This window comes from Furipterus horrens, unplaced genomic scaffold (genome assembly GCF_987537825.1).
Source record: "Furipterus horrens unplaced genomic scaffold, mFurHor1.1.pri manual_scaffold_1, whole genome shotgun sequence".
Classification (NCBI taxonomy): domain Eukaryota; kingdom Metazoa; phylum Chordata; class Mammalia; order Chiroptera; family Furipteridae; genus Furipterus; species Furipterus horrens.
Genome location: NW_028327171.1, coordinates 190,827,039 through 190,851,995, shown reverse-complemented (window position 1 = coordinate 190,851,995; position 24,957 = coordinate 190,827,039). Strand labels below are relative to the sequence as shown.

General features: G+C 37.9%; 1 protein-coding gene across 1 annotated transcript in view; it reads left to right on the top strand.

The window, feature by feature from the left end:
• The window catches only part of CATSPERT (catsper channel auxiliary subunit tau), a 56,680-nt gene that overhangs the window by 12,618 nt on the left and 19,105 nt on the right, over positions 1-24,957 (top strand). The window contains 7 exon segments of the mRNA XM_090288043.1: positions 533-679; positions 6,831-6,936; positions 11,149-11,215; positions 13,392-13,438; positions 16,886-17,179; positions 19,666-19,687; positions 24,114-24,122. Coding sequence (XP_090144169.1) covers positions 533-679; positions 6,831-6,936; positions 11,149-11,215; positions 13,392-13,438; positions 16,886-17,179; positions 19,666-19,687; positions 24,114-24,122 — 692 coding nt within the window.

The window sequence follows — 24,957 nt, the reverse complement described above, 5'->3', positions numbered from 1 at the left end:
AAGGGCTTTATACCTCCTCTTCTGGGGAAGGGAATAGTGAGCTTTTGGTTGTGTGCAGGTTAGTTGTAGCACGTTAGGAGAAATTATGACCTTGTTATTGTTTTCATTTAGAGATTAAGTTTGTTTTAAGGAAATGCTTATGAGTGCCAAGTTGACAGAGGGTCAACTTGTGATAAGTTGATTCTATGTGTCAGCTTGACTGTGCCATGAGAGAGATTTGGATCTAGAGATTCAGAGAGAGGCCTGGCTCAAACACTTTCTACTTTTCTTTAGAATTTTAGGCTCTTTTTCTCCATTCCCATTTCGGCTGCCCATAGTCTTAGTACTAAGAGTACTCAAGATAGCACTTCTCTCAGGGTTTCTGACTTTTGTCTTCTTCCCTAGCTCTATCCTCTGATGGTCCAAAGTGGATAGGTGAACTTACAGCATAAAAAAGAGGGTGATTCAAAAGTGATAGCTACCACCAATTTTAGAAGCGCACTTTTCGGTATTCAATATTTTCTCAATATTTAATTTTATTACCATTTTGCAGAAATGTTATTCTACCACAGTCAATAGAATATCCAGCATTCTTATCCCCAGACCTGAATGTTACTGTTGGGATGCCAACTTCAGTACTGCCATCCAACCAGCCCTCTGTAGTGCGACTTGAAAAACTTCAACAACAACCTCGGGAAAGGTAAAAACAAAAACAAAAAGTTTTTAAATCTTATTTGTGTGTTGTTTGTATATTAATTTTTTCCTTTGAGACATGGGCTTGTTATTAGTCCAGAAACCTTCATCGTGATTATATTTTATGGGTTCAGAGGTTATTCCTGAGTTTTGCTTATCATATTTAGGTGTTTGTTTTAAAAAGTCAGTCCTGTGGCAAGAAAAGAGGTGAGAACTCATTTATAAGGTGCTGTTGACAAAATAAAAAGATAAACTGAGGCAAGCTCAAAATTGTAAAAAGATGAGTTTATTCAGGAATAACAGGAATTGCAAATTGTAGCAAGCTATAAGTGAGTCCATTGAGGGTTTGAGGTAAGCTATATTTATGGGCAGGGAATGTAAAGAGGGGAAATTTCAGTTAGAATCTGTTAAAATAAACAAATGGAGACCAGCTTTGAAAATTTCTTGAGCTGACAGAATCAGCCAGCCAGCCATATAAGCAAAGCCCGATTTAGCTTTTTAAAAAAATCCTCACTTGTGGAGATATATATATATATATATATGTATATATATATATATATATATATGTTTTTTACTAGTTTGAGAGAGAGAGAGAGAAACATCGATTGGTTGCCTCCTGTATGCACCCTGACCAGGAGTCAAACCCACAACCTAGGTATGTGCTCTGACCAGGAATCAAACTCACAGCTTTTTAGTGTACAGGATGATGCTCCAACCAATTGAGCCACCTGGCCAGTGCTCAATTTAACTTACTTTTAAAGACCAACTTGACTTGGCTCATTTCTTGTTCATGATCTAGAAACTATAAACACAACTCCCCAATGCTGATATGAGGCAACCCCTAACCCATTCCCTATCATTTAAGAAAATTCCAATATTATCAGTTTTCTGTAAATCAGAGATTTGTAGGAAATCAGTTTTTCAGTCCTTAAGTTTTGTTTTTCTGAGGTCACATGTGTGAGATTCTCCATTTTATATCCTTTGGGTCCATTTTAGATTGAAATTCTTTCATAGGAGAAAGTACATTTGCTCTGCCCCCTGACTGAACAACATATTCTATAGGTCATTCTCTGCTCTGTATATCTTATTTTTTATCTCTATAGTTCAGTCTAGGTATTTTCTTCAGGCCTGTTTTGTAATTCACTGATTCTTTCTCTCCAGGCTCCACCTGCAGAGCCTTGTCTTGTCTGGTTCACAGTGACAGTGCTGGTTTTTGCTGGGCTTTCCCTTGAGTAGAGAGCGGTACCACTCTACTCCCTTCTTCCTACAGAACCAGTCGCAGTGAGTCGCCTTCCCTCTCTGCTCACTGACTCACATGCATCTCTTGTGTGCTTTCATTATCTTGAGATGTTATTCTCCCTATTCTCCTTCTTCTTATAACTGCTTTGGAATTTGGCTCTGATAGTTTTCTGTTGCTCAAGTTTTTATGAATTAATTTTCCTGATTTCTGTAGGAGACTTGGTTTGGGAAGCTTTCTTAGCTTCACAGAGCCCCCATTTCTGATATTTTCATCTGGTGTTTAAAAATACAGCGACTTGCTTTTTGAGATATTTCTGAGGCCCTTTACTGGAGCAGAGAGCTGGCTGGTCAGCTTTGAGCATTCACTGCTTCAGATCTTTTAGTTCTTACCATGAATCCTATGCATTCACTCACTTTTCAAATGAACAAACCTCCCAGTTTTAATTGCTAATCTTAAATTGGCCAGCTGTACTGTCCTATAACTAATGTTAGCTATTTGGGACTTTCTTATTCTCAAGTTAATCATATACTCCTTTTATACTGGTTACTTTTGCCCATCTATACACTGATACCATGAAGATCTTACGTATATGCTTGGGGGCTCACAAGAATGCCTTGTCACATGATTTTGTTATAAATGTTGCCTATAAGTTTTGGGGTTTGCTGTATAGATACTCTAAATATTTTTATGTAGATGTTTGGGAAAATTGAAAACTATGCTGTCTCTGCTGCCAGTATCTTCTCAGAATTTCCCTCTTTTGTCATATTTCATATTTATAAAAATTTTTCTATAGGGGGAATTTATTTAAACAATCAGTCATCTATAAATAACAATTTTGTTTCTTTATTCATAATCTTTACTCTTTAATTTTGTCTTGTCTTACTATACTAGCTAAAAGTCCAGTCAGTATCTGATATAAATAGCAGGGCAGGATAGATATTTTTGTTTTGTTTATGATCTTTAAAGACAATGCTTCTAGCGTTGAACAGTCAAGAGCATTATTTGTATGTTGTTTTGGTAGATATCCTATCCCAGTTTAAGTAAATTCTTTCATTTTCTAGTTTTCTAAAGAGTTTTTTTTTTTTTTTTTTTTTTTTTTTACATTTTACTCATGAACAGATGTTGGATTTACTGAATGCTTTTTCTCTTTTGATCAGTTAAATTGTATTTAAATTATATTTTTTAATGGTGATGTCAAAATATTCTTATATTCCTGGAATAAACCCTGTTTGTTCATGGTATATTATCTTTACAACACTGGATTTTTTTTGTACTAAAATTATGTTATTTGTAACATTTGCATCTACGTTCATGAATGAGATTAAACTAATTTTCCTTTTTTTTCATATCCTTGTTAAGATTTATTATCATAAAATGAATTGGGAAACAATCCCTCTTTTACATTTACTTCTTGCCAGTTATATCTTTAGATTTTTAAAGCCTTTGGATTATGAGCTTATTTCTTGGATTATTTCCTGGATTAGAAGCTAAGTTCCTATTTTAAATTTGTTTTACTGTGAAAGATGTCATATGTATATTGAATAATTTGTAAAATATGTATATATAGATTAAATAATGAGACCAATATGTAGTGAATAATTTTAAGACATTTACATATGGCTTAAATAAAGGTAAAACCATTGCCTAGATATTTGTAATTCAGGTTAAGAAATACAACATCCTTCCCTGTCTGGTGTGGCTCAGTGGATTGAGTGCCAGCCTGCAAATCGAGGGGTCACCAGTTTGATTCCTGGTCAGGGCATGTGCCTGGGTTGCAGGGCAGGTCTCCAGTTGTGGGCATGCAAGAGGCAACTGATTGCATTGATGTTTTTCTCCCTCTCTTTCTCCCTCCCTTACCCTCTCTCTAAAAATTAAATAAATGATGTCTTAAGAAAGAAAATAGAAATAAAAAACAAGAAAGAAATACAACATCCTCAGTATCAGAAATGCTTTGTGTGCCCTTATAAGATTACATCTCTCTCCCCAACTTTCCCAGATAATTACTACCCTGCTTTTTGTTGTAATCATTTCTCTTTCTTTGACTATATCTTTAAACCAGTGGTCCCCAACCTTTTTGGCACCAGGGACCAGTTTCATGGAAGATGATTTTTTCATGGACCAGGGTTAGGGGGAATGGTTTTGGGATGCTTCAAGTGCTTTGCATTTATAGTGCACTTTATTTCTTTTGTTGTTACATTGTAATATATAATGAAATTAATTATACAACTCAGTATAATACAGAATCAGTGGGAGCCCTGAGCTTGTTTTCCTGCACCTAGACAGTCAGTCCCATTTGGGAGGTGATGGGAGACAGTGACACCTGAGGTATGTTGCTTATGTCCAGTCTACTCTGTAATCTTGTTCTGGTTGCTGTCACTGCAGAAAACCTTGCTTCACAAAGATAGCATGCTGGAAATGGAAGCAGGCTTTTCAGTGCGTTGGTGGCAATCTTGGGATATTCTGCCTTGACTTTAATCCAGAATGTATGGATATTTGAAGTTGTCTCAAACATACTTTTAAGGCCACCATCATTTGTAATTTTAAGCAGTTGATCCCCTTCTAGCATGGACAAAATCGAATCACCTGGCTTATTCACAAATGGGTCACGGATCCATTCCTTCCCAGTTCAGGGGTCTTTGGTGGTTGGAAGTCATGCTCAAGCTCTTTTGAAAACTGATATAGGTGATCATGCACTAGCTGCGAGAAAGAAGGCCCTGGCTTAGTCTCTTCCAAAATCTCTGCTAATATTTGAAACATGTCAAAAATCCCAATGTTAACTCATCGCCCCCATAATTCCAGCTTGGCTTTGAATGCAGCCACTTTACTGACTTGAACACAGTTGTCATTCTCCCCTGAAGTGACAGACTGAGTTTGTTGAACAGGTTGAATATGTCACACAAGTGAGCAAGTTTTGCAACCCATTCTTTGTCACTGAAATGTGCTGCCAGTGGTGACTGTTTTTTCTAAAAGAAATATCTGGAGCAGCTCTTGTAACTCAAAAACTCTGGCCAGTGATCTACCTGTAGAAAGCCATCTCACTTCTGTGTGTAAGAGAAAACCTGTGTGTTCTGCATCCATCTCCTTGCAGAGCTACGCAAACAGATGTGAGTTAAGGGCTTGTACTTTAATGTGATTGATAATTTTAATCACTTTCTGAAAAACATTGTTAAGTTCAGGTGAGATTTTTCAGATAGCCAGCATTTCTCTATCGATGACACAGTGCATAGACTCACATTCAGAAGTGACCTCTTTGACCAGAATAATGAAACTAGAAAGCTGTCCAATCATGACAGCTGCTCCATCCATGTATATATTGACACAAAATGACCAATTCAGTTTTCCTGATATATAATCATTCAAGGACTTGAATAGTTCTGCATCTGTGGTGTTGGTTGTCAACAGAAGTGCACATAACATATCCTCATGTACATCCTCCTGAAAAATATATCGCACAAAAATAAGCATTGTTGCCTTGTTGTCAACATCAATAGACTCATCAGCCTGGATTGCTCACCACAGTGACTCATTAATCCTCTCTGGTAATTGTGCCTCAATATCTGTTAGTTCATCAGTTGGTCTAGTTATGGTGCTAGCTGAAAGAGGAAGACGTGCCACCTTTTGAACTGTATCCTCTCCTAAAAGTTCACGACAAATGTCCTTAGCAGCAGGCAGGATCAACTCTTCACCAACAGTGAAGGGCTTCTTAGCTTTAGCAATGTGGTTAGCCACTAAGAATGATGCTCTCAGTGCAGACCCATTTGATGAAGTGGTAGCCTTCAATAATTGCTTCTGTTCCTAGTGTTCACATTTTTTTCTTTTGAAAAACTCCAAAGGTTTGTCTTTTAATGCAGGGTCCTTGGTCTCTATGTGGCGAAACAATTTTGAAAGTTTTATGGCTTGGCTGGATAGTCACTCGCCATATATTATGCAAAGTGGGCTTGGAGAATGTGAATCACCTGTTGCAATGAACCTGTAATTTAAGTGGGACTCTTGATATATATATATTTTTAATGCAGCTTTCTTTTGTTGGCAGTCTTAGAATCTTCTGCTGTCTCATCGTTGTGTTTTTCCCTCTTATCAAGGAATCTCTCCAGTAACGTTTGTTTGCTAGGATTAGCATGTGGGCTTACCAAAACTGTGGCTGAGACAAGTGTGCAGGTGCAGGAAAGAGGCGTGGACAGAAGTGGTAAATAAAATGATGGACAGACCACGTATGGACTAAAATAACTGTCGGATTCTGACTTAAAGCCTGCCACCAGATGCAGCTGTACAATTGCAGTACATCAACTCACTTGCCGCTATAAAGCCTGCCACCAGATGCAGCTGTACAATTGCAGTACATCAACTCACTTGCCGCTATAAAGCCTGCCACCATATGCATCTTAATTGTCACTTGCCTCTCACTGATAGGGTTTTGAAATGAGTCTGCAAGCATTTGATTTATTATGGTCTCTGTGCAGTCAAACCTCTCTGCTAATGATAATCTGTATTTGCAGCTGCTCCCCAGCACTAGCATCACCACCTCAGCTCCACCTCAGATCAGCAGGCATTAGATTCTCATAAGGAGCACGCAACCTAGATCCCTTGTATACACAGTTCACAGTAGGGTTCATGCTCCTATGAGAATCTAATGCTCCCACTGATCTGACAGAAGTTGGAGCTCAGGCAGGAATGTGATCAATGGGGAGCGGAAGCTTTGCTTCCTCAGCCACTGCTCACCTCCTGCTGTGTGGCCCAGTTCCTAACAGGCCACAGACTGGTACTGGGAGTTGGGGACCCCTGCTTTAAACAATATATTGTTGGTTTCCCTCTTTTAGAACTTTTAAAAATGGATCATACTGTATGTATTCTTCTGTGAATCTACCATGTATATTCTTCTTGCTTTTTAAGTCTATAAATCTGTGTTTTCCTTCTTTAGGCTGAACAAAATGAAAAAAGAATATAGAGATCTGCTTACATGGAAAGAAAAAGCTATGTATCTAGAAGGAATTCTTACCCCTAAATTGGAACATAATGAACTTAAGGTAATTAACATAACATTTCTTTCATATATAGCTTTTAATACTTTTTATTTTAAAAGATTATGATAATTAAAAGTGACGATCAAATATTGTTTATGTTCTTGACATATAAAATGTTATTCAAAAAAAATTTTTTTTTAAATGTTATTCATGGTTCATGCAATTTAGTATTTTGAGAATGTGCCATTCAATAAATATTGATTGATAATTTATAAGATTTAGTTTTTTAATAGCTTTGTTGAGATATAATTTGTATACATATAATTCACCCATTTAAAATGTACAATTCATTGGCCCTTATTATATTCAGAGTTGTGTGTCCATTGTTACAATTAATTTTAGAACATTCTTATTGCCCCACAAAGAAACCTCACACCTTAGGCTATACCCTCCAAATCTCCATGTCCCCTATCTCTACTTTCTGTTTCTCTAGATTTACTTTTCCTAGACATTTTATATAAATGAAATCATACAATATATGGTCCTTATGACTTGCTTCCTTGACTTAACATAGTGTTTTCAAGCTTTATCCTTGTTGTAGCATGTATCAAAACTATCAAAGTGTGTTTGAAGTGGTATCATTATGGTTTTGATTTGCATTTCTCTAATGACCAATAATGTCAATCTTTTCATGTGCTTACTGGTCATTTGTGTATCTTCTTTGGATAAACATTTATTTAAATCAGATGCTGATTTTTTAATTGGGTTATTTGTATTTTTGATTGTAAGAGTTCTTTATATATTTTATATACTAAACCTTAATCAAATATAGAATTAAGATTTAATATTTAGAAGTGCAGTCTAACCTATATATTTTTATCTGGCAAGAAAGGACTCAGGAATTTCAGTAGATAGATAAAACATTGAAATGAAATGGTAGTTATAACATATTGATATATTCATGATTTTTAAAAGTATATTTTATTGATTATGCTGTTACAGTTGTCCCAATTGTTTTCCCTTTGCTCCCTTCTACCCAGTATCCCCCTTCCCTCCAGCAATCTCACCCCCCTTAATTCATGTCCATGGGCCGTGAATGTAGTTCTTTGGCTTCACCATTTCTATACTATTCTTAATATCCCCCCTGTCTATTTTATACCTACCAATTTGTGCTTCTTAATCCCTGCACTATTTCCCCATTTCTCCCCTTTCACCTTCCAGCTGATAACCCTCCAAATGATCCCGACACCTATGATTCTGTTACTATTCTGGTTGTTGGCTTAGTTTGTTTTTGTTTTTATTTTTTAGATTCAGTTGTGGATAGCTGTGAGTTTGTTGTCATTTTAACATTCATAGTTTTGATCTTCTTTTTCTTAAATAAATCCCTTTAACATTTCATATAATAATGACTTGGTGATGATGAACCCCTTTAACTTTACCTTGTCTGGGAAGCACTTTATCTGCACTTCCATTCTAAATGATAGTTTTGCTGGATAGAGTAATATTGGTTGTAAGTCCTTGCTTTTCATTGTTTTGAATACTTCTTGCCAGCCCCTTCTTGCCTGCAAAATTTCTTTTGAGAAATCAGCTGATTGTCTTATAGGCACCCCCTTGTAGGTGACTCTGTTTTTCTCTTGCTGCTTTTAAGATTCTCTCTTTATCTTGAACCTTTGGCATTTTAATTATGATGTATCTTGATGTGGTCCTCTTTGGGTCTAGCTTGTTTGGGACGCTGTGTGCTTCCTGCATTTGTATGTCTATTCCCTTCAACAAAAGTGAGCTTTCCTTAATTATTTTTTCACATAAGCTTTCAATTTCTTGCTCTTTCTCTTCTCCTTCTGGCACCCCATATGATTTGGATGTAGGTATGTTTAAAGTTATCTCAGAGGTTCCTAAGCCTCTCCTTTTTTTCAATTCTTGTTTCTTCATTCTATACTGGTTGACTGTTTATTCCTCCCTTATGTTCCAAATCGTTGATTTGAACCACAGCTTTCTTCCCTTCACCATTGGTTTCATGTGGATTTTCCTTTGTTTCACTTGTCACAGCCTTTACTTCTTCCCTTACGAGTTTTCCATGCTCAATCATGTCTGTCAAGTCTGTGATAGACATCGTTATCACCAGTGTTGTGAACTCTACATATGTTAAGTTGCCTATCTCCTCACAGCTTAGTTCTCCACTGGAACCTTGATCTGCTTCCTCTTTTGGGCCATACTTTTCTATCTCCTCAACTTGACAGCTTCCTGTGTTTGCCTCCATGTCTTAGGTAAAGATGTTGCGCCTGTTACATTGTAAGGGGCGGAGCCTTAGGTATTCCTCAGTGTGGGGCAATCCATTTCATCACGTTGTCATGCTGTCTGTGGGGGAGGGGTCAGAGAGGGAACAATGACATTTGCTCAGCACTCACCTCTTTTCTAGGCTCTTTTCTCTTTTTCCGTATGGGACTGTCACCCCTCTAGCTGTTACCCTGGCTGTGGTTCCCAGAGTAGGTGAATATTTGTATGTCTTAAGACCATGGGGGCCCTCTAAATAAATGGACTCTGCTGAGACTGGCAGTTTCTTCCACCACCCCAACCCCCACTGGTTTTCACAGTCAGGAGCAATGAAGCTGTATATTTCCTGGCACTGGAACGGCGAGCTGCGTGGTCTGATCTGGGACTGGGATTGCTCCCCAGGCATCGCTCCCAACTTTTATAATGTGTGACTGCACTTTCTACCAGCTGGCCACAGCCACTGCCTTGCTGCTGCTGCAGCTACCACCACAGCCACACTGCGTCTTCTCCACTCTAGCTCTGCTCCTCTTACCTGTCTGAATGAGTATTACTTCTTTATATCTGTTTGTTGGACTCCTATGCAGTTCAGTTTTCTCGTAGTTCTGGTTGTTTTTAGTTTTGAAGTAGTTTTAATCCTTCTTATGATTGTGGAGGGAGGCGAGGAGCGTGTCTATCTATGCCTCCATCTTGGCCAGAACTCTATTTATAATTTTTAATGCTTCTGCTATAATTGGCCAGAGTTGTGCTGCTATAGAATAATTTTATTAGCATTACCAAACAGACTTGATATTTTAGGGAAAATTTTGAAGGGGTTCTTCATTAAAGTGTGTATGGACTTTGGGTTCTTATTGAAAGATCAGTGATGACTCTACCTTATAATTTTTCTTGGAATTTTGTAAAGAGCCATATTACTTTTCAACTCATAGGCCATAATGTATTTTAATAAAAAGGTAATCTGCCTCCTGGAGGTATCCTCTTATAGGCCTTGAAGTTACATTAGTCATTTATCTTGTAATCTTTTCCTTGCACACATTCATCATTTAAATACCCTATCGATTCTTAGGTATGAGCTTTAACTCCTAATTAGGGTACACCTCTCTTTAAAATGGTGCTTGCTGTTTGGTTTGCTTTTCTCATGAGCACGTACTCTTCTTGTCTTCTGTAAATTTTTTAAAATATATTAAAAATTATGAAGGCTGACAAAAATGTTTTAGCTCTTTAAACATTTTATCAATGTGGAGGTCAACCGGAGAATCGCCAGGGCAGCCACAGTTATGGCCAGACTGAACCGGCGAGCGTGGAACAATTCCAGCCTCACTGAGAAAACCAGACTGCGCATCTACCAAGCCTGCATACTCAGCACTCTCCTCTATGGCAGCAAGACGTGGACCACCTACGCAAGGCACGAAAGGAAACTCAACAGCTTCCACATGAGGTGCCTGCGACGCGTCCTGCATGTCGCCTGGCAGGATAAGGTCCCCAACACCGAGGTGCTGAAGCGAGCCAATATGAGCAGTTTGCATGCAGTTCTTAGCGAGAGACGCCTCAGGTGGCTCGGCCATGTCAAAAGAATGGATGCAGGCCGTATCCCTAAAGACCTCCTCTACGGCGAGCTAGCAGAAGGCAAGAGGATGACAGGGCGCCCAAAACTGCGGTTCAAAGACATCTGCAAAAAGGACATGACACAATGCTCCATCAATCTCAACACATGGGAAGTTCAAGCAGACGACCGCCTAGCCTGGAGGCTCGCGGTCAGGCAAGGTACGTCACGTGCAGAGGCTGCGTGCAACGAGGAGGTGGTCCAGAAAAGATCGAGGCGGAAGCAGCGTCAACAGCAGCAACAACGGCCATCTGCCTTCACCTGTAACAAGTGTGGCAGGGATTGTCACTCCCGAGTCAGACTGCACAGCCATTCTCGGCGGTGCAGATAGACTCTCAAGAAGCTACGCCATCGTCTCTCGAGACGGACGGCTGCGGACGACGATTTTCTTTTTTTGCTCCTAGAGAAGAAATACCAATGAGGTTCTTGAAAGCCAATTTGAAGAGAAGCATGAAGATACTGTAAAATCAGGTTAAGAAACTAATTTACTTTTTTGTATTTATTATTAGTATAATTAAAAACAGGGTAGTTATATTACAAATATAAAATTAGTAATGTGCTTTAAGTGGATTTTATATTTTGATAGGGAATACATCTGTGTTTCATTATAGTTTTGGTACATAGTATTTATTTTATAACACTTCAAAGAAAAGGCTTAACTCAGTTAATTTTTTAATGCTCCTTTACTCCTTTAAGCACAAGAAAAAAGTTAAATTTCAACTATGATCTATGAAAAGGTATTTTTATTAAACATTGTTCTCTGTAAAACTATTGGTCTCTCGTGTAGAGGGGTGTGTGTGTGTGTGTGTGTGTGTGTGTGTGTGTGTGAAAGAGAAAGGGGGAGGGGAGAGAGAGAGAGAGAGAGAGAAAGGAAATTAATATTATATTTGCAAACATACCAATTATCAGTAAGAAATTTTTTACTGGTAACAGAATACTTTTTCTTTTTTTTAATTGTCAACACTATTACAGATGTCCCCATTTCCTCTACTTTGCCTGCCTCCACCCAGCCCTGCCCCTCTTCCCTCTGGCCATCACCACACTGTTGTCTGTGTCTCTGGGTTATGCATATATGTTCTTTGGCTAATACCCTCACCTTCTTTCATCCAGTCCGCCCCTCCCCTGATTCCTCCTAACAGCCATCAGTCTGTTACATATGTCCATGCCTTTGTTTCTATTTTGTTTGTCAGTTTATTTTATTCATTATATCTAATTGATGTTAGATTATATGGTATTTGTCTATCTCTGACTGGCTTATTTCACTTAGCATAATAATCTCCAGGTCCATCCATGCTGCCACAAAAGGCAATATTTCCTTCTTTTTTATGGTCACATAGTATTCCATATTGTAAATGTACCATAACTTTTTTTATTTACTCATCTACTAGTGAGCACTTGGGCTATTACCAGATCTTGGCTATTGTAAATAATGCTGCTATGAACATACGTTCTTTCGAATTGGTGTTTCCGGATTTTAGGATATATTCCCAGAAATGTGATCACTGGGATCAACCAGCCTGGCAGAGCTGTTGTATCTTTAACCTACTCTTCACCTGAAACATTCAAGTTTTAGGTGTATGGGAATCACACTTACTTCTTCAATGTCACTGTTAAAGATTGTCAGTTAACCTTTTCTACTCACTGGTGGTAGCCATATTTTCCTTTTATAATGTATATTTTTTCACTTATCCAAACAGTTTATATAAGGCCCATTGGATCATCTAGTAACTTCTTTCCTTTAGGTGTTCCTTTGGCTTCCTATAGTTATAGCTAACATTTATTGATCACAGTGTTCCAAGCACTTTACTTGGGTTCTACAAGTCAATCCTCACAGCAGTCAATTGAGGGCACTATTATTATTTATCCACATTTTAACAGATAAGAAAGCTGAGGATCTAACCAATCAGTGTTCACACAGACATTAAATGGTGATGGTTGAATTTGAACCTAGTCTGTTTGCCTCAAGAGCTCAACCATTTAACCATATTGATGCTCACATCCATCTTACATATACTTGTTTCATACCTATAAGATGTCATTAGCCTAATTTACATTGAGAAAACCAAGACTGAGAAAAATGAGCTGATCACAATCACGCAGCTAATAATGACTATATAAATTTTTTACTAGACTTATACATTCCTTTGTATCTCAGTTCTTTATTCCTACTCTCCTTCTTTTAGGTTTTCCTTTTCTACGTGCCAAAGATGTATTCTTTGTATTTCTAGGAAAATTTTACAGGTACTTTAATTAGCCCCTCTTGAATGGTCCTTTTTTTATTGGTTTATTCTCATCTCTTTTTCCATTCCCATTCTAATCTCTTACCATCTGGGATTTATTTTATTTCCTCCTGGCTTTTACTAAAGTATACTCTACGCCCAACTATGTCGTAATTGATGGCTCTGAAATCTTATCACTTTGTATTTGTTTTCATTTTATCTTCACTCTTGTACATTTACCACTTCCCCATCTTCCAAGAGATTCATCAGTCTGTTTTTACTAAATAGTGTTTGTTTGTATAGCTTCTTTGATTTCAATTTTTCTTTGTTCTTGGTGAGAAAAACAGTAATAATAATTTATTAGTATATGTACATATAAATACTATATTTATTACATACAATTAAATATTCTATTAATTTGTTAACAGATACCTCTCTTATAAATGAGGCAAAACCTGAAACTATTTCAACTGAGGTAAGGGGACTTGGAAGATGACTCTAATAGTCACTTTTTAAAAGGGATGACATGTTTATAACTGGAGAAATATTTATAGATTAAAAAAAGTTCTCATGAAGTTATTCAGGGAACTGCTGGCAGCATAGGCAGATATGGCTTGCTTCTTCACACAGTCACGTCAAAATTACAACTAAAATATAGAACAAACATCATTTAGAACTGTCAGAAGTCTGACAACTATGGAATTAAAGAAACCACATCCATTCAGACTGGTAAGAGGGGCTCAGATACAAAACGGGCTGGTCTCTCATCCAGGTATGGTGGATAAAAATTCAGGAGGGATATCTCGGGAGTGAGGTCTTCCATCCCCACACAAGGCTCTCCCAGCCCAGGGTTTCAGTGCCAGGAAGATAAGTCCCCACAACTTTTGGCTGAAAAAACCAGTGGGGATTGAGTTGGTGGAAAAAACTACTAGAGCCCCAAGCAGTTCCTCTTAAGAACTCACATACAGATTCACTTCCTCAGATTCACTTCCTCTGGATTCTGGTGCTGCAATGGTGGCTTGAGGGGCACCAGTAGTGTGCAGGGGGAAGCTGAGGTGTCTGGCATCAAGGTGATCAGAGACCATTGCTCCTTTCCTGGGCCCTCCCCCCAAAGGGCTGGCAGGCTGGTGCCATACCTGAGACACCATCTACCTGGCTAACACTGTTTGACCTGCCTTAGAGATCCCCAGAGACTGCCTCACTAAACTTATAGGCCCCTTGAAGCTGCTTTCTCATGTGAATGAGCTAAATCCTCTCAAACAGGTGACAACTGGGCTCAGCGAGCCCCGGGCCTGGCACTATCAGCAGCCTGCCTAGATTCACAACTTGGCTTCGCCTGGAAATCTCCAAGCCCAGCACAAGTAACAGCCATCTCAGATTGCTTTATAGCTCAGGCACAATGGCCCCAGGAAAAACACAGCTGGGGTCTGACCTTGGCCTGTTCCCCTTGGAAACCTCAGGGCCAGTGCACCTAGTGGACAGCTACAGACCATGTCAGAGCACCATCACCATGCCCCTGCAAAGCTGATCCTCCACAGAGGGTGGAGGTTGGTGGTCAGTGGTCACAACCAATCCTTGATGCTGACTGGCCTGGGTAAATCCCTCCCATCGACCTGTCAACAGCAACCAAGGCTCAACTACAAGAGGAGGGTGTACTCAGCCCACACAAAAGGTAAACTCTGAGTACCCAGTTTGGGTGAGAGGGGACACTTACTACATTAGGCCAAGACACAGAGTCAAAGAAGCTCTCTCTAATGCATAGAGACAAACATAGGGAGACTACCAAAATGAGAAGACAAAGAAACATGGCCCAAATGAAAGAACAGATTAAAACTCCAGAAAAAAAGCTAAACGAAATGGAGATAAGCAACCTATCAATGCAGAGTTCAAAACACTGGTTATCAGGATGCTCAAGGAACTTAGTAAGGACCTCAAAAACATAAAAAAGATCCAGTAAGAAACAGAGGATACGCTATTTGAAATAAAGAAAAGTTTACAGGGAAACAACAATAGAGTGGATGAAGCCAAGCATCAAATCATTAAGTTGGAACATAAAGAAGCAACCAATCAGAACAACAAGAAGAAAAGAGAAACCAAAAAATGAGGTCAAACATTCACATCATAAGAGTGCCAGAAGGAGAGGTAAAAGAGCAAGAAATTGGAAATTCATTTAAAAGAATAATGAAAGAAAATGTCCCTGATTTGGTGAGGGAAATAGACATGCAAGTCCAGGAAGCACAGAGAGACCCAAACAAAATGGATGCAAAGAGACCGACTCCAAGACACATCATAATTAAAATTCCAAAGGTTAAAGATAAAGAGAGGATCTTAAAAGCAGAAAGAAGTTAGTTACCTACAAGGGAGTTCCCATAAGACTATCAACTGATTACTCAAAAGAAACTTTGAAGGCTAGAAGGGATGGCAAGAAATATTCAAAGTCATGAAAAGCAGGGCCTAGAGCCAAAATTCCTCTACCTAGCTAAGCTATCATTCAGAATCTAAGGGCAGATAAAGGGCTTCCCAGACAAAAAAAAAAAAATCTAAAATTCATCATCACTTAACCATTATTATATAAAATGTACAGGGAGTTATTTAAGAGAAAGATGAAGATAAAAACCATGAACAATACCATGACAAAAAAATGCATGTCTATCAACAATTGAATCTAAAAAACAAACTAGACAAACAAGAAGAATCAAGACAGAATCATGGCTATGGGGAGTGTTTTGATGGTTGCCAGATGGGAGGGGGCTGTGGAAGAATAGGTGAAGGAGTGAGGGGATTAAGAAGTACAAATAAGTAGTACAGAATAACCACTGGGATGTATAGGAAATGAAGTAGCCTAAGAACTTATACGCATGACCATGTACATGAATAATAGCAGGGGGATTGCCTGAGGGAGTGAGGGGTGCTGTGTGGAGGGAAGCAAAGGGGGAAAATCAGGACAACTCTAATAGCATAATCAAAATATAATTTTAAGAAGTTATTCAGGTTATCTTGGTTATTTTTGTTATAACAGTATATATGACTTATCTAAGTAAAATTATACTCTTAAAAGGCAGTTTCAGTAGTAACTTTAAAATATATATATACAAAAACGGAGGACAAAAAGAGTTGATGAAGAGAAGGAGGAAACAAGGGAAAAGAAACATAAAGTTCTGCACAATGGTATTAGAAATGGATACCACAGGCCTGACCACATTCTTTACTTTTTCTCTATGGAATAAGACTTAACATGATATTATATGCTTTTAAACTAATTTTACTTCCATGAAGTAGTGAATCACTATGTAAACCAATTTAAAAAAAAGGTTCTTCTATATTGCTTGACAAATGGGATTTAATGATTTCCACCCTTGGGTCAGTGTCTGCCAAATACCAGTTGAAGAATCAGTATCAACTGTTTTCCCCAGTCCAAAAGAGAGAAAAAAGACAATATAGAGAATATTTCATAGAGTTAAATTTATTTAGCTTAACAGTCTGTCCTTTATTATAAGATACCATTCTTTGTAATATTTTGCTATTAAAATTTCCTTTGTTGTATAGCTGTGATTTTTTGACTTGTGCTATTTGCTATTAAAATATCCTTTATTTTATGATATATTGGTGGTAGTATAACAATAAAACATTAGACCCTTCAATCTTGTTTTTTGAGATGTTGCTGATTTACAAATTGTGAATATATGAGAACCACTGATTTATAAATTAATATGATCATTTTTCTGGATAATAGTCCGTGGTCTCAGGCAAGTAGAGAATTGCTCAACTCTTTTAATAAGGACTATAATAACTTACAAATATTAATGATAATTTGTTATGATAAAAGATACAGGTACAAATGATTTTAAGTCCAGTTTTGTTTTAAATATTTTCTAGTCAGTAATGATTAATTGGTTGCTTGTTTTATTGATATATTTTCTAGTTACTGGATAATGTTGATACAAAGTGCCTGACTCTACCAACTTTGCACCAGATGGATGGAGATTATTCAAATGCTGTTGCTTATAAAAGTGATAAATCAACAAAACAAAGAGGTACTCCATTGCCCATTATTCCTAGCGTGACAATAACAGAAGAGAACAAAATACTACCTTTAGAGGAAGACCAAAAAGAAGCCGTGACAGACAGGAAACTGAATAATGTACACTTTCAACCAGAAGTAAAATTAAATGCTGAACGTCCAAGCATTTTAATAACAGACTCATCTGCCTCAGAGGTAACATTGAAAATTATTCCTAATAAATCCAAATAGAATAAAGAGGAGGAACTTAGATTCATCTCCAACAGAAATTAGGTGGCAAAGTAACAGTCTAACCTTAGCTAGATGGAAGAGCAGAAGTTTAGTTTCCCCAGATTCAAAATCAAAAGGTAGCTTTCAAAGTCAAGATCCAAAGCAACACGTTGAACTAAAGGTATCTGCCCTTATATTAGAAGTGTAAGACTAGGGAAAACAAAATTAATTCACTTAACATAATAAATACAAGTAAATTGAAAATGCAACAATGTCTGTAACTGGAAGTATGTCTAACTATATTAAACATTCTTACCCTATTTATACTCATCAAGTAAGGAGGAAAAAATACTTAAAGGAAAAAAGCAAAGTGATCAGAGGTACCCCTAATACAAGCTAGTCTCGTAGGTTGGTGTAAAATTCAGCTGAAAGTGTAACAACAATAAAAAAATGTAAATTCAAAGGAAATTTAAAAGCCTGGGAAGTTATTTCAGTGAAAAATTTTAATAAAACTGTTATATAATAGGAAATAATATGTGTTCTCCCTATTATAAATAATTTTACAGTTTAAACTAAGAATTATTTGAATGTAAATTTAAAGGTATGCCAGGGTAAAGCCTTTCTCAAAATGACAGTTACAGTATATTCTATTCAGATCTTTACATCTTATTTGTATTACTATTATAGGTAGCTCATAAAACAGTGTAAAAATGTGTACTGGTCAGTGGGTAAACAATCAGAATTCTAAGTAAGGCTCTGCATCTAAACACTTCAACAAGGATGGACACTCAAACCTCCAGGCCTATCTCCTCATCTGTTATATGATGGATCATATCAGGTCATTTCTAAATTCCCTACGAACTTCAAAGAGATATAATTTTATTATAAATCTCTAGTTGGAAAATTATTTTTCATTATCTAGATCAACAACCCAACCAATGTAACTTTTTTAAAAATGACATTCTGGTTTTTACTCAATGTGGAAGTGATATAGTCATTATAGAAAAATTTAGCACTAAAGAAGCCTAATTGCCACTGTGTTGTTGGAGAGATGGGGCTGACGGACTTAATGCAGGGACATGGAAGCAGTGTAGTGATTGTGAGGGGTAGGGCTGAGCAGAGGTGGAAGAGGATATAAGGGAGATAAATGGTAATGGAAAAAAATAAAATAAAAAATTATTTAGAAAGATAAATAAATAAATATGATAATGTAACTCTAGAACTAAGATTATCCTTCTTCTCCAGGGGATATTATTGTTGATTGTTGAGGACTGTGGTCATCTATTTCTTTTGTGACTTATCCAAACTATTTTTGAAGACTGTATTCCTTGTCATTTCTGGTCAGTCCATTGTCTTGGTAGACAAGTAATTACCTAATGGATTTCTTAAAACACCAAAATTTAGCTGTCCTTTTAAAATTAAACAGTCCCCTGGTACTGTAAGCTCTGTACTGGATTTTGGAGTTGGAAATAATTGATCTGTTAGTCTTTTATAATTTATACTTGTTTCAGAAGAGGGACCAATTCTTTGAGCAGCCTACTCCACCATTTTCTATAATGTGTTTTTTAAAATATCTTATTTATTTATTTTTAGAGAGAGGAGAAGGAAAGGAGAAAGAGAGGGAGAGAAACATTAATGTGTGGTTGCCTCTTGCAAACTCCCAACCAGGGACCGGGCCTGCAACCCAGACATGTGTGCCCTGACTGGGATTTGAACTGGTGACCCTTTGGTTTGCAGGCCAGCACTCAATCCACTGAGCCACACTAGCCAGGGCTTATTTTTGCTTTATCTTTTGCGTTATTTAGTCCCCCCACCCCCACTCCCTCCCCCTGGGGGCTTAGAGAAGAAGAGGCCAATAATATACAAAGTAATATTATACAGGTTTTTTTTCTTTGTTAGTTTTGATGCTTGAAATTTCAACAACCTACTAATACAATGTTTCAGCTATGCAAGTTCTCTCACCGCCTTCAGTTGCACTGGTTAAATTGTAAATGAATTATTTTCCTTATGTAAGATAAAGCCAAGTGGTAACATTGGATCTCATTTTATTATTACTTATAGCCATACATAATGCTAAGTTTACAATTCATATTAATATTTAATTATTGTTTCTGTTAAGTTTTTCTGGTGTTTTATTTCAGAGTTCCATTAGCACATTGAATGAATATATAAAGGTCTCTGATTCTGTAGGTAAGTTATCATTTACATATAGTTGTAATTTTCAAATATTCAGTGAAATTAAAACTGTGAAAATATAAAAGTGATTATCAAGACTTTCAAAATGTAAATCACACTATTTTGTGATAACTGGTATGAAAAAATCTATGGAATTACAATATTAGTGGGAAATCAAACAAAGCAAAATACAGATAATCCTAAATAATCTTTCTTTTTTATGTATTATAATATTGCTAAACCATTTATTATGTTTATCTGGTTTTTTTTAGGGTATAGCAGGGGCAGGGCTCCAGGTCCCCTGGGTCTTGGAAGGCAGCCAGTTTTCTGTTCTCAGGGAGTTGGTGGGGACAGGGGGTGGGGGGCATGTTGTCTAGTTCCCAGGCTGGGCAGCTGCGGGACAGCATTGGAACCCCTGAATTCCAGTGCCAGCCCTGCAGCCCACTAGCTCATGCCCCTGGGGTCTGGTCTCTTAGACTCTCTGGGTCTCAATTTTCTCATTTACAAAACTGAGATAATAATAATGATGCATAGTAATTGCCAGGTATGTTATAAAGCACTCGACATCCCTTTGAGATATGTACTATTAATATAATAATATAATATCCTATTAATAACTAAGTAGTCCCTCACTGCCCAGGCCCTTTGTTGTTGTTGTTGTTGTTTTTAAGTATATTTTTATTGATTACGCTGTTACAGTTGTCCGAATTGTTTTCTCTTTGCTCCCCTCCACCCAGTACCCCTCTTCCCTCCAGCAATCCCACTCCCCTTAGTTCATGTCTATGGGTCATGCATATAAGTTCTTTGGCTTCATCCTTTCCTATATTATTATTAACTTCCCACTGTCTATTTTATACCTACCAATTATGCTTCTTAATCCCTGTACCTTTTCCCCCTTTCTCCCCCTCCCTCCTCCCAGCTGATAACCCTCCAAATTATCCCCATATCTATGATTCTGTTAGTATTCTGATTGTTGGCTTAGTTTGTTTTTGTTTTTGTTTTTATCTTTTAGATTCTGTTGTTGATAGTTTTGAGTTTGTCATTTTAATGTTCATAGTTTTGATCTTCCTTTTCTTAAATAAGTCCCTTTAACATCTCATATAATAAGGGCTTGGTGATGATGAACTCCTTTAGCTTTACCTTGTCTGGGAAGCACTTTATCTGCCCTTCCATTCTAAATGACAGCTTTGCTGGACAGCATAATCTTGGTTGTAGGTTCTTACTTTTCATCACTTTGGATACTTCTTGCCAGCCCCTCTTGCCTGCGAAGTTTCTTTTGAGAAATCAGTTGATAGTCTTATAGGCACCCCTTTGTAGGTAATTCTCTGTTTTTCTTGCTGCTTTTAAGATTCTCTCTTTATCTTGAACCTTTGGCATTTTAATTATGATGTGTCTTGGTGTGGTCCTCTTTGGGTCTAGCTTGTTTGGGACTCTGTGTGCTTCCTGGATTTGTATGTCTATTTACTTCACCATATTAGGAAAATTTTCCTTCATTATTTATTCACATAAGTTTTCAATTTATTTTCTTCCTCTTCTCCTTTTGGCATCCCTATGATTCGGATGTTGGTATGTTTAACATTGTCGCAGAGGTTCCTAAGCCTCCCCTCATTTTATTAAATTATTGTTTCTTCATTCTGTACTGGTTGACTTGTTTATTTTTTCCTTATGTTCCAAATTCTTGGTTTGAACCCCAGTTTCCTTCCCTTCACCTTATCGTGTCTGTCAAGTCTGTGAGCATTATTATCACCAGTGTTTTGAATTCTACATCTCCTAGGTTGGCTAACTCCTGTCGCTCAGTTCTGCCACTGGAACCTTGATCTGCTTTCTCCTTTGGGCCATACTTAGCTCTGACTCCTCAACTTGACAGCCTCCTGTGTTTGCCTCTGTGTATTAGGTAGAGCTGTTGCACCTGTTACATTGTAAGGGATGGAGCCTTAGTTATTAATCGATGTGGGACAACCTATTTTACCACCTTGTGGTGCTGTACATGGCGGAAGGGTCAGAGAGGGAACAATGCCACTTGCTCAGCACTCGCCCCTTTTTCCATCACTTTACCCTCTTCCTGTATGGAACTGGCCCCCCTCTAGGTGTTGCCCTGGGGATGGTTCCCAGAGTGGGTGGGTTTGCAGATGTTCTAGGACCATGGGGGCCCTCTAAAGAAATGGATTCTGCTGAGAGACCGGCAGTTTCTTCCACCATGCCAGCCCCCACTGATATTCCTAGTCAGAAGCAATGAGGCTGTAATTTTCCTGGCACTGGAACCATGAGCTGTGCAGTCTGGCCGGGATTGGGATCGCTCCCCGGGTGTTTCTCATGGCTTTTATAATGTGTGACTGCTCTTCCCAGTGGCCAGCCCAGCCACTGCCTTGCTGCCACTGCCACTGCCACACCGCATCCTCTCTGCCTTGGCTCCACCCCTCCTACTTGTCTGGATGAGTATTGCTTCTTTATATCTTTGCGGACTTCCATGTAGTTTGATTTTTTGGTAGTTCTGGGTTTTTTTTGTTTTGAAGTAGATGTATTTCTTCTTATGGTTGTGGAAGGAGACAAAGTATGTCAACCTATTGAGAAATATATTTTTAGAACAAAGTACCCAAAAGAGAAATTTGGCTTATCTTGAATAGTTAATGTGGTAAAACAAAAATGATTAGAAATTAATGTGTTAACATATATGTTTTTTGTATTTATACATATATATATACACTTTTGTATATATATCTATACATCTGTTCCATACAATGATAACAGTTCTAAGAACATATTGGGGTACAGGAGGTCATTTTGGAACATATGATGACAGTTTCAGAACTAATACTTTAAGTGTCAGGAAAAACTGAAAGTATACCTAAGTTATTATTCTATTGTAGAAGAAAAAGGGACCACTGTGAATAACATTCAGTAGTAATAAGACATCTTGGTAGATTGCGATACTGGATGACCATAATATGATTCCTATAAAATTTTTATTCTAATTTCCTCTGGATTCTTCTAACCCTGGAAGAACTTTAGAAGAAAATCTAATAGAACAGCAAGCAACTCCTTATTGTCTTATTTCCAACTAAAATATTAATGAGGGTATAAACTGGATCTCACCCCTGCCTGGCCACTAACTACCTCTGTGAGCATAGGCTATCATATGTCTTACAAAAGCCTTAATTTTCCCATTTTTAAAATGAAAGAGTGAAACTAGATACTAAAAAATAAGTATTTGAGTAATTCTTATGGTTACCATATATTGCTAAGGGAGTAAACCCCGACAGAAAATCCGGAGCCGGAGTCCCTAAGGTGGTTCGACGTTGTAGTCAACACCGGCAACTCCTGCGGCGCACCTGAAGCCAAGCTGTATTGACTCCGTCTTTCCCTTGGACCCTTCAGCTGCGAAGAGAGGGGGGGTCTGCTGCATGGGCAACAGCAGACCCTCCATATCACCCTGCCCAGGCTCTGTAGCTTCAGCTTCACTGGAGAGGACACTCCAGCGTCATCGCAAGATGTCGATTCAACACGGGAGGAGACAGATACCGTGTCACTCCCGAGTCGGACTGCACAGCCATTCTCGGCGGTGCAGATAGACTCTTAAGAAGCTACACCATCGTCTCTCGAGACAGACGGCTGCCGACGAATCATCATAACTTTTAAAACTTTACATATATTAATTTATTTAATCTTCTTACAACACTGTGAGATTGACACTAACATCCTACCTTAAGAGATGAGGCAGCTGAGGTATGGAAAGGCTGAATAATTTGAAAATTCTGTAGAAAGCAGGGGAACGAACCAGTAGCCTAATCTCCTCTGATGAGTAAAGAAACTTTATTTATAAGCAGTGTCAAATCAAATGAAGAATTGGAAAGAACAACTCTGGCATATCATTTTTCTTTTAAATATTTATTTACTTATTTTAGAGAGAGGGGAAGGGAGGGAGAAAGAGAGCGAGAGAAACATTGATGTGTGAGAGATACATTGATCAGTTGCCTCTCACACCCCACTGAGGACCTGGCCTGCAACCCAGGCATGTGCCCTGACTGGAAATAGAACCTGCAACTTTTTGGTTCACAGGCCAACATAGATTCCACAGAGCCACACCAGCCAGGTGTTTTGTTTTTGTTTTTGTTTTTAAGCAAAGGCTTAGGTTGGAAAACAGGGCTAATGTTCTTATTGTTCCCTCCTATCTTGCTCTTAAGCAGGCCATTAACTTTACTGGATGTTTTCCTCATTTTTAAAATGAGTGAGATGGTTTTAAGACTGTGGGATTGCCTGTTGATCTAAAAGTCTATGTCCCTGAACATAAACTATTTAAGATTTCTAATATATACTTAAATGTTTTTTTGTGCTTTGCATTGTACTTTTTTCATTTACTCATGCAGACCAGTCTTATATAATTAACCCAAATACTTCTATAAATACATTATATAAAATAAAATGCAGTACATGAAAGACTATTTAGGAGGGCTCATATAGCACTGCTGTTAAATTCCTTGAATTATCTTACCTGTAAACAGATTAAGGCATGTGTGTAGCTCTGTTATTTTGGAGCTACTTTCATAGATACTCTCTGATATTTATGCAGGTAGATCTTATCCTAGAACCACGATTCATTGAAGACCATGATCATTCCACTCTGTACTTTATAAATGCTTTCAGTTTATTGCTTAAGAATTCTCTCTAGGGTCATGAATTGAATTCTTAAGGAAATGACAGCATTATCCATGACAGCTATCTAGAATGCAGATTACTGTGCACACAGTTATGCAGAGTGGGGTAGTATAGCAGATGTATGACGGAAGATTACCTGAGGGACAGCTAGAGGACAGGCTAAAATGAGGCTCCAAGAAGGATGAGTAAAAGCAATCTTTTAAACATCCAGTCAAGCACAGCTTTGAGTAATGTGCTTCATTTTTAACAGCCACAAAAACATTCAAAACCATCTAGAGTGCAATGATGAGTTGTTTGTTTAGTTTTCACTTTAATTTTTGAACTGGCATTAAGAGCCAGAAAAGTAGAAGTACTCAGTACAAACATTGACTATAACCTGACTAAAAGACTATCTTTTATGTACATAAAAGTACAGAGCATGCCCTGGTTGGTGTGGCTCAGTGGAATGAGCACTGGCCTATGAATCAAAGGGTCACCAGTTCGATTCCCAGTCAGGGCACATGCCTGGGTTGGGGGCCAGGTCCCCAGCTGGAGGCATGGGAGAGGCAACCACACATTGACAACGATACATTGATGTTTCTCTACCTCTCTTTTTCCATCCACAAATAAATAAAATCTTAAAAAAAAGAAAAAAAGTACAGAGCATGATGGCATTTAATTTTAATCACTTGTAGGCATTTTAGCAATACTATTGAAAATAGTAATTGGAGTTATTAGTGACAGACCCAAGGGTACAGTGTGTCAGGGATTAGAGTAAAGGGAGTAGAAATGATGGTAGCAACAACAACAACAAAATTCACATTCATTTTTTGCTTATTGTGACTCACGCAACAAATCAATGAAGGGGGCCCTTCATTGACATATAAGGTAACTGAGAGAGAGTCAAGGTAACTTGTCCAAAGTTAGATGGTTCGTTAGTTGCAGAGACTATCTGC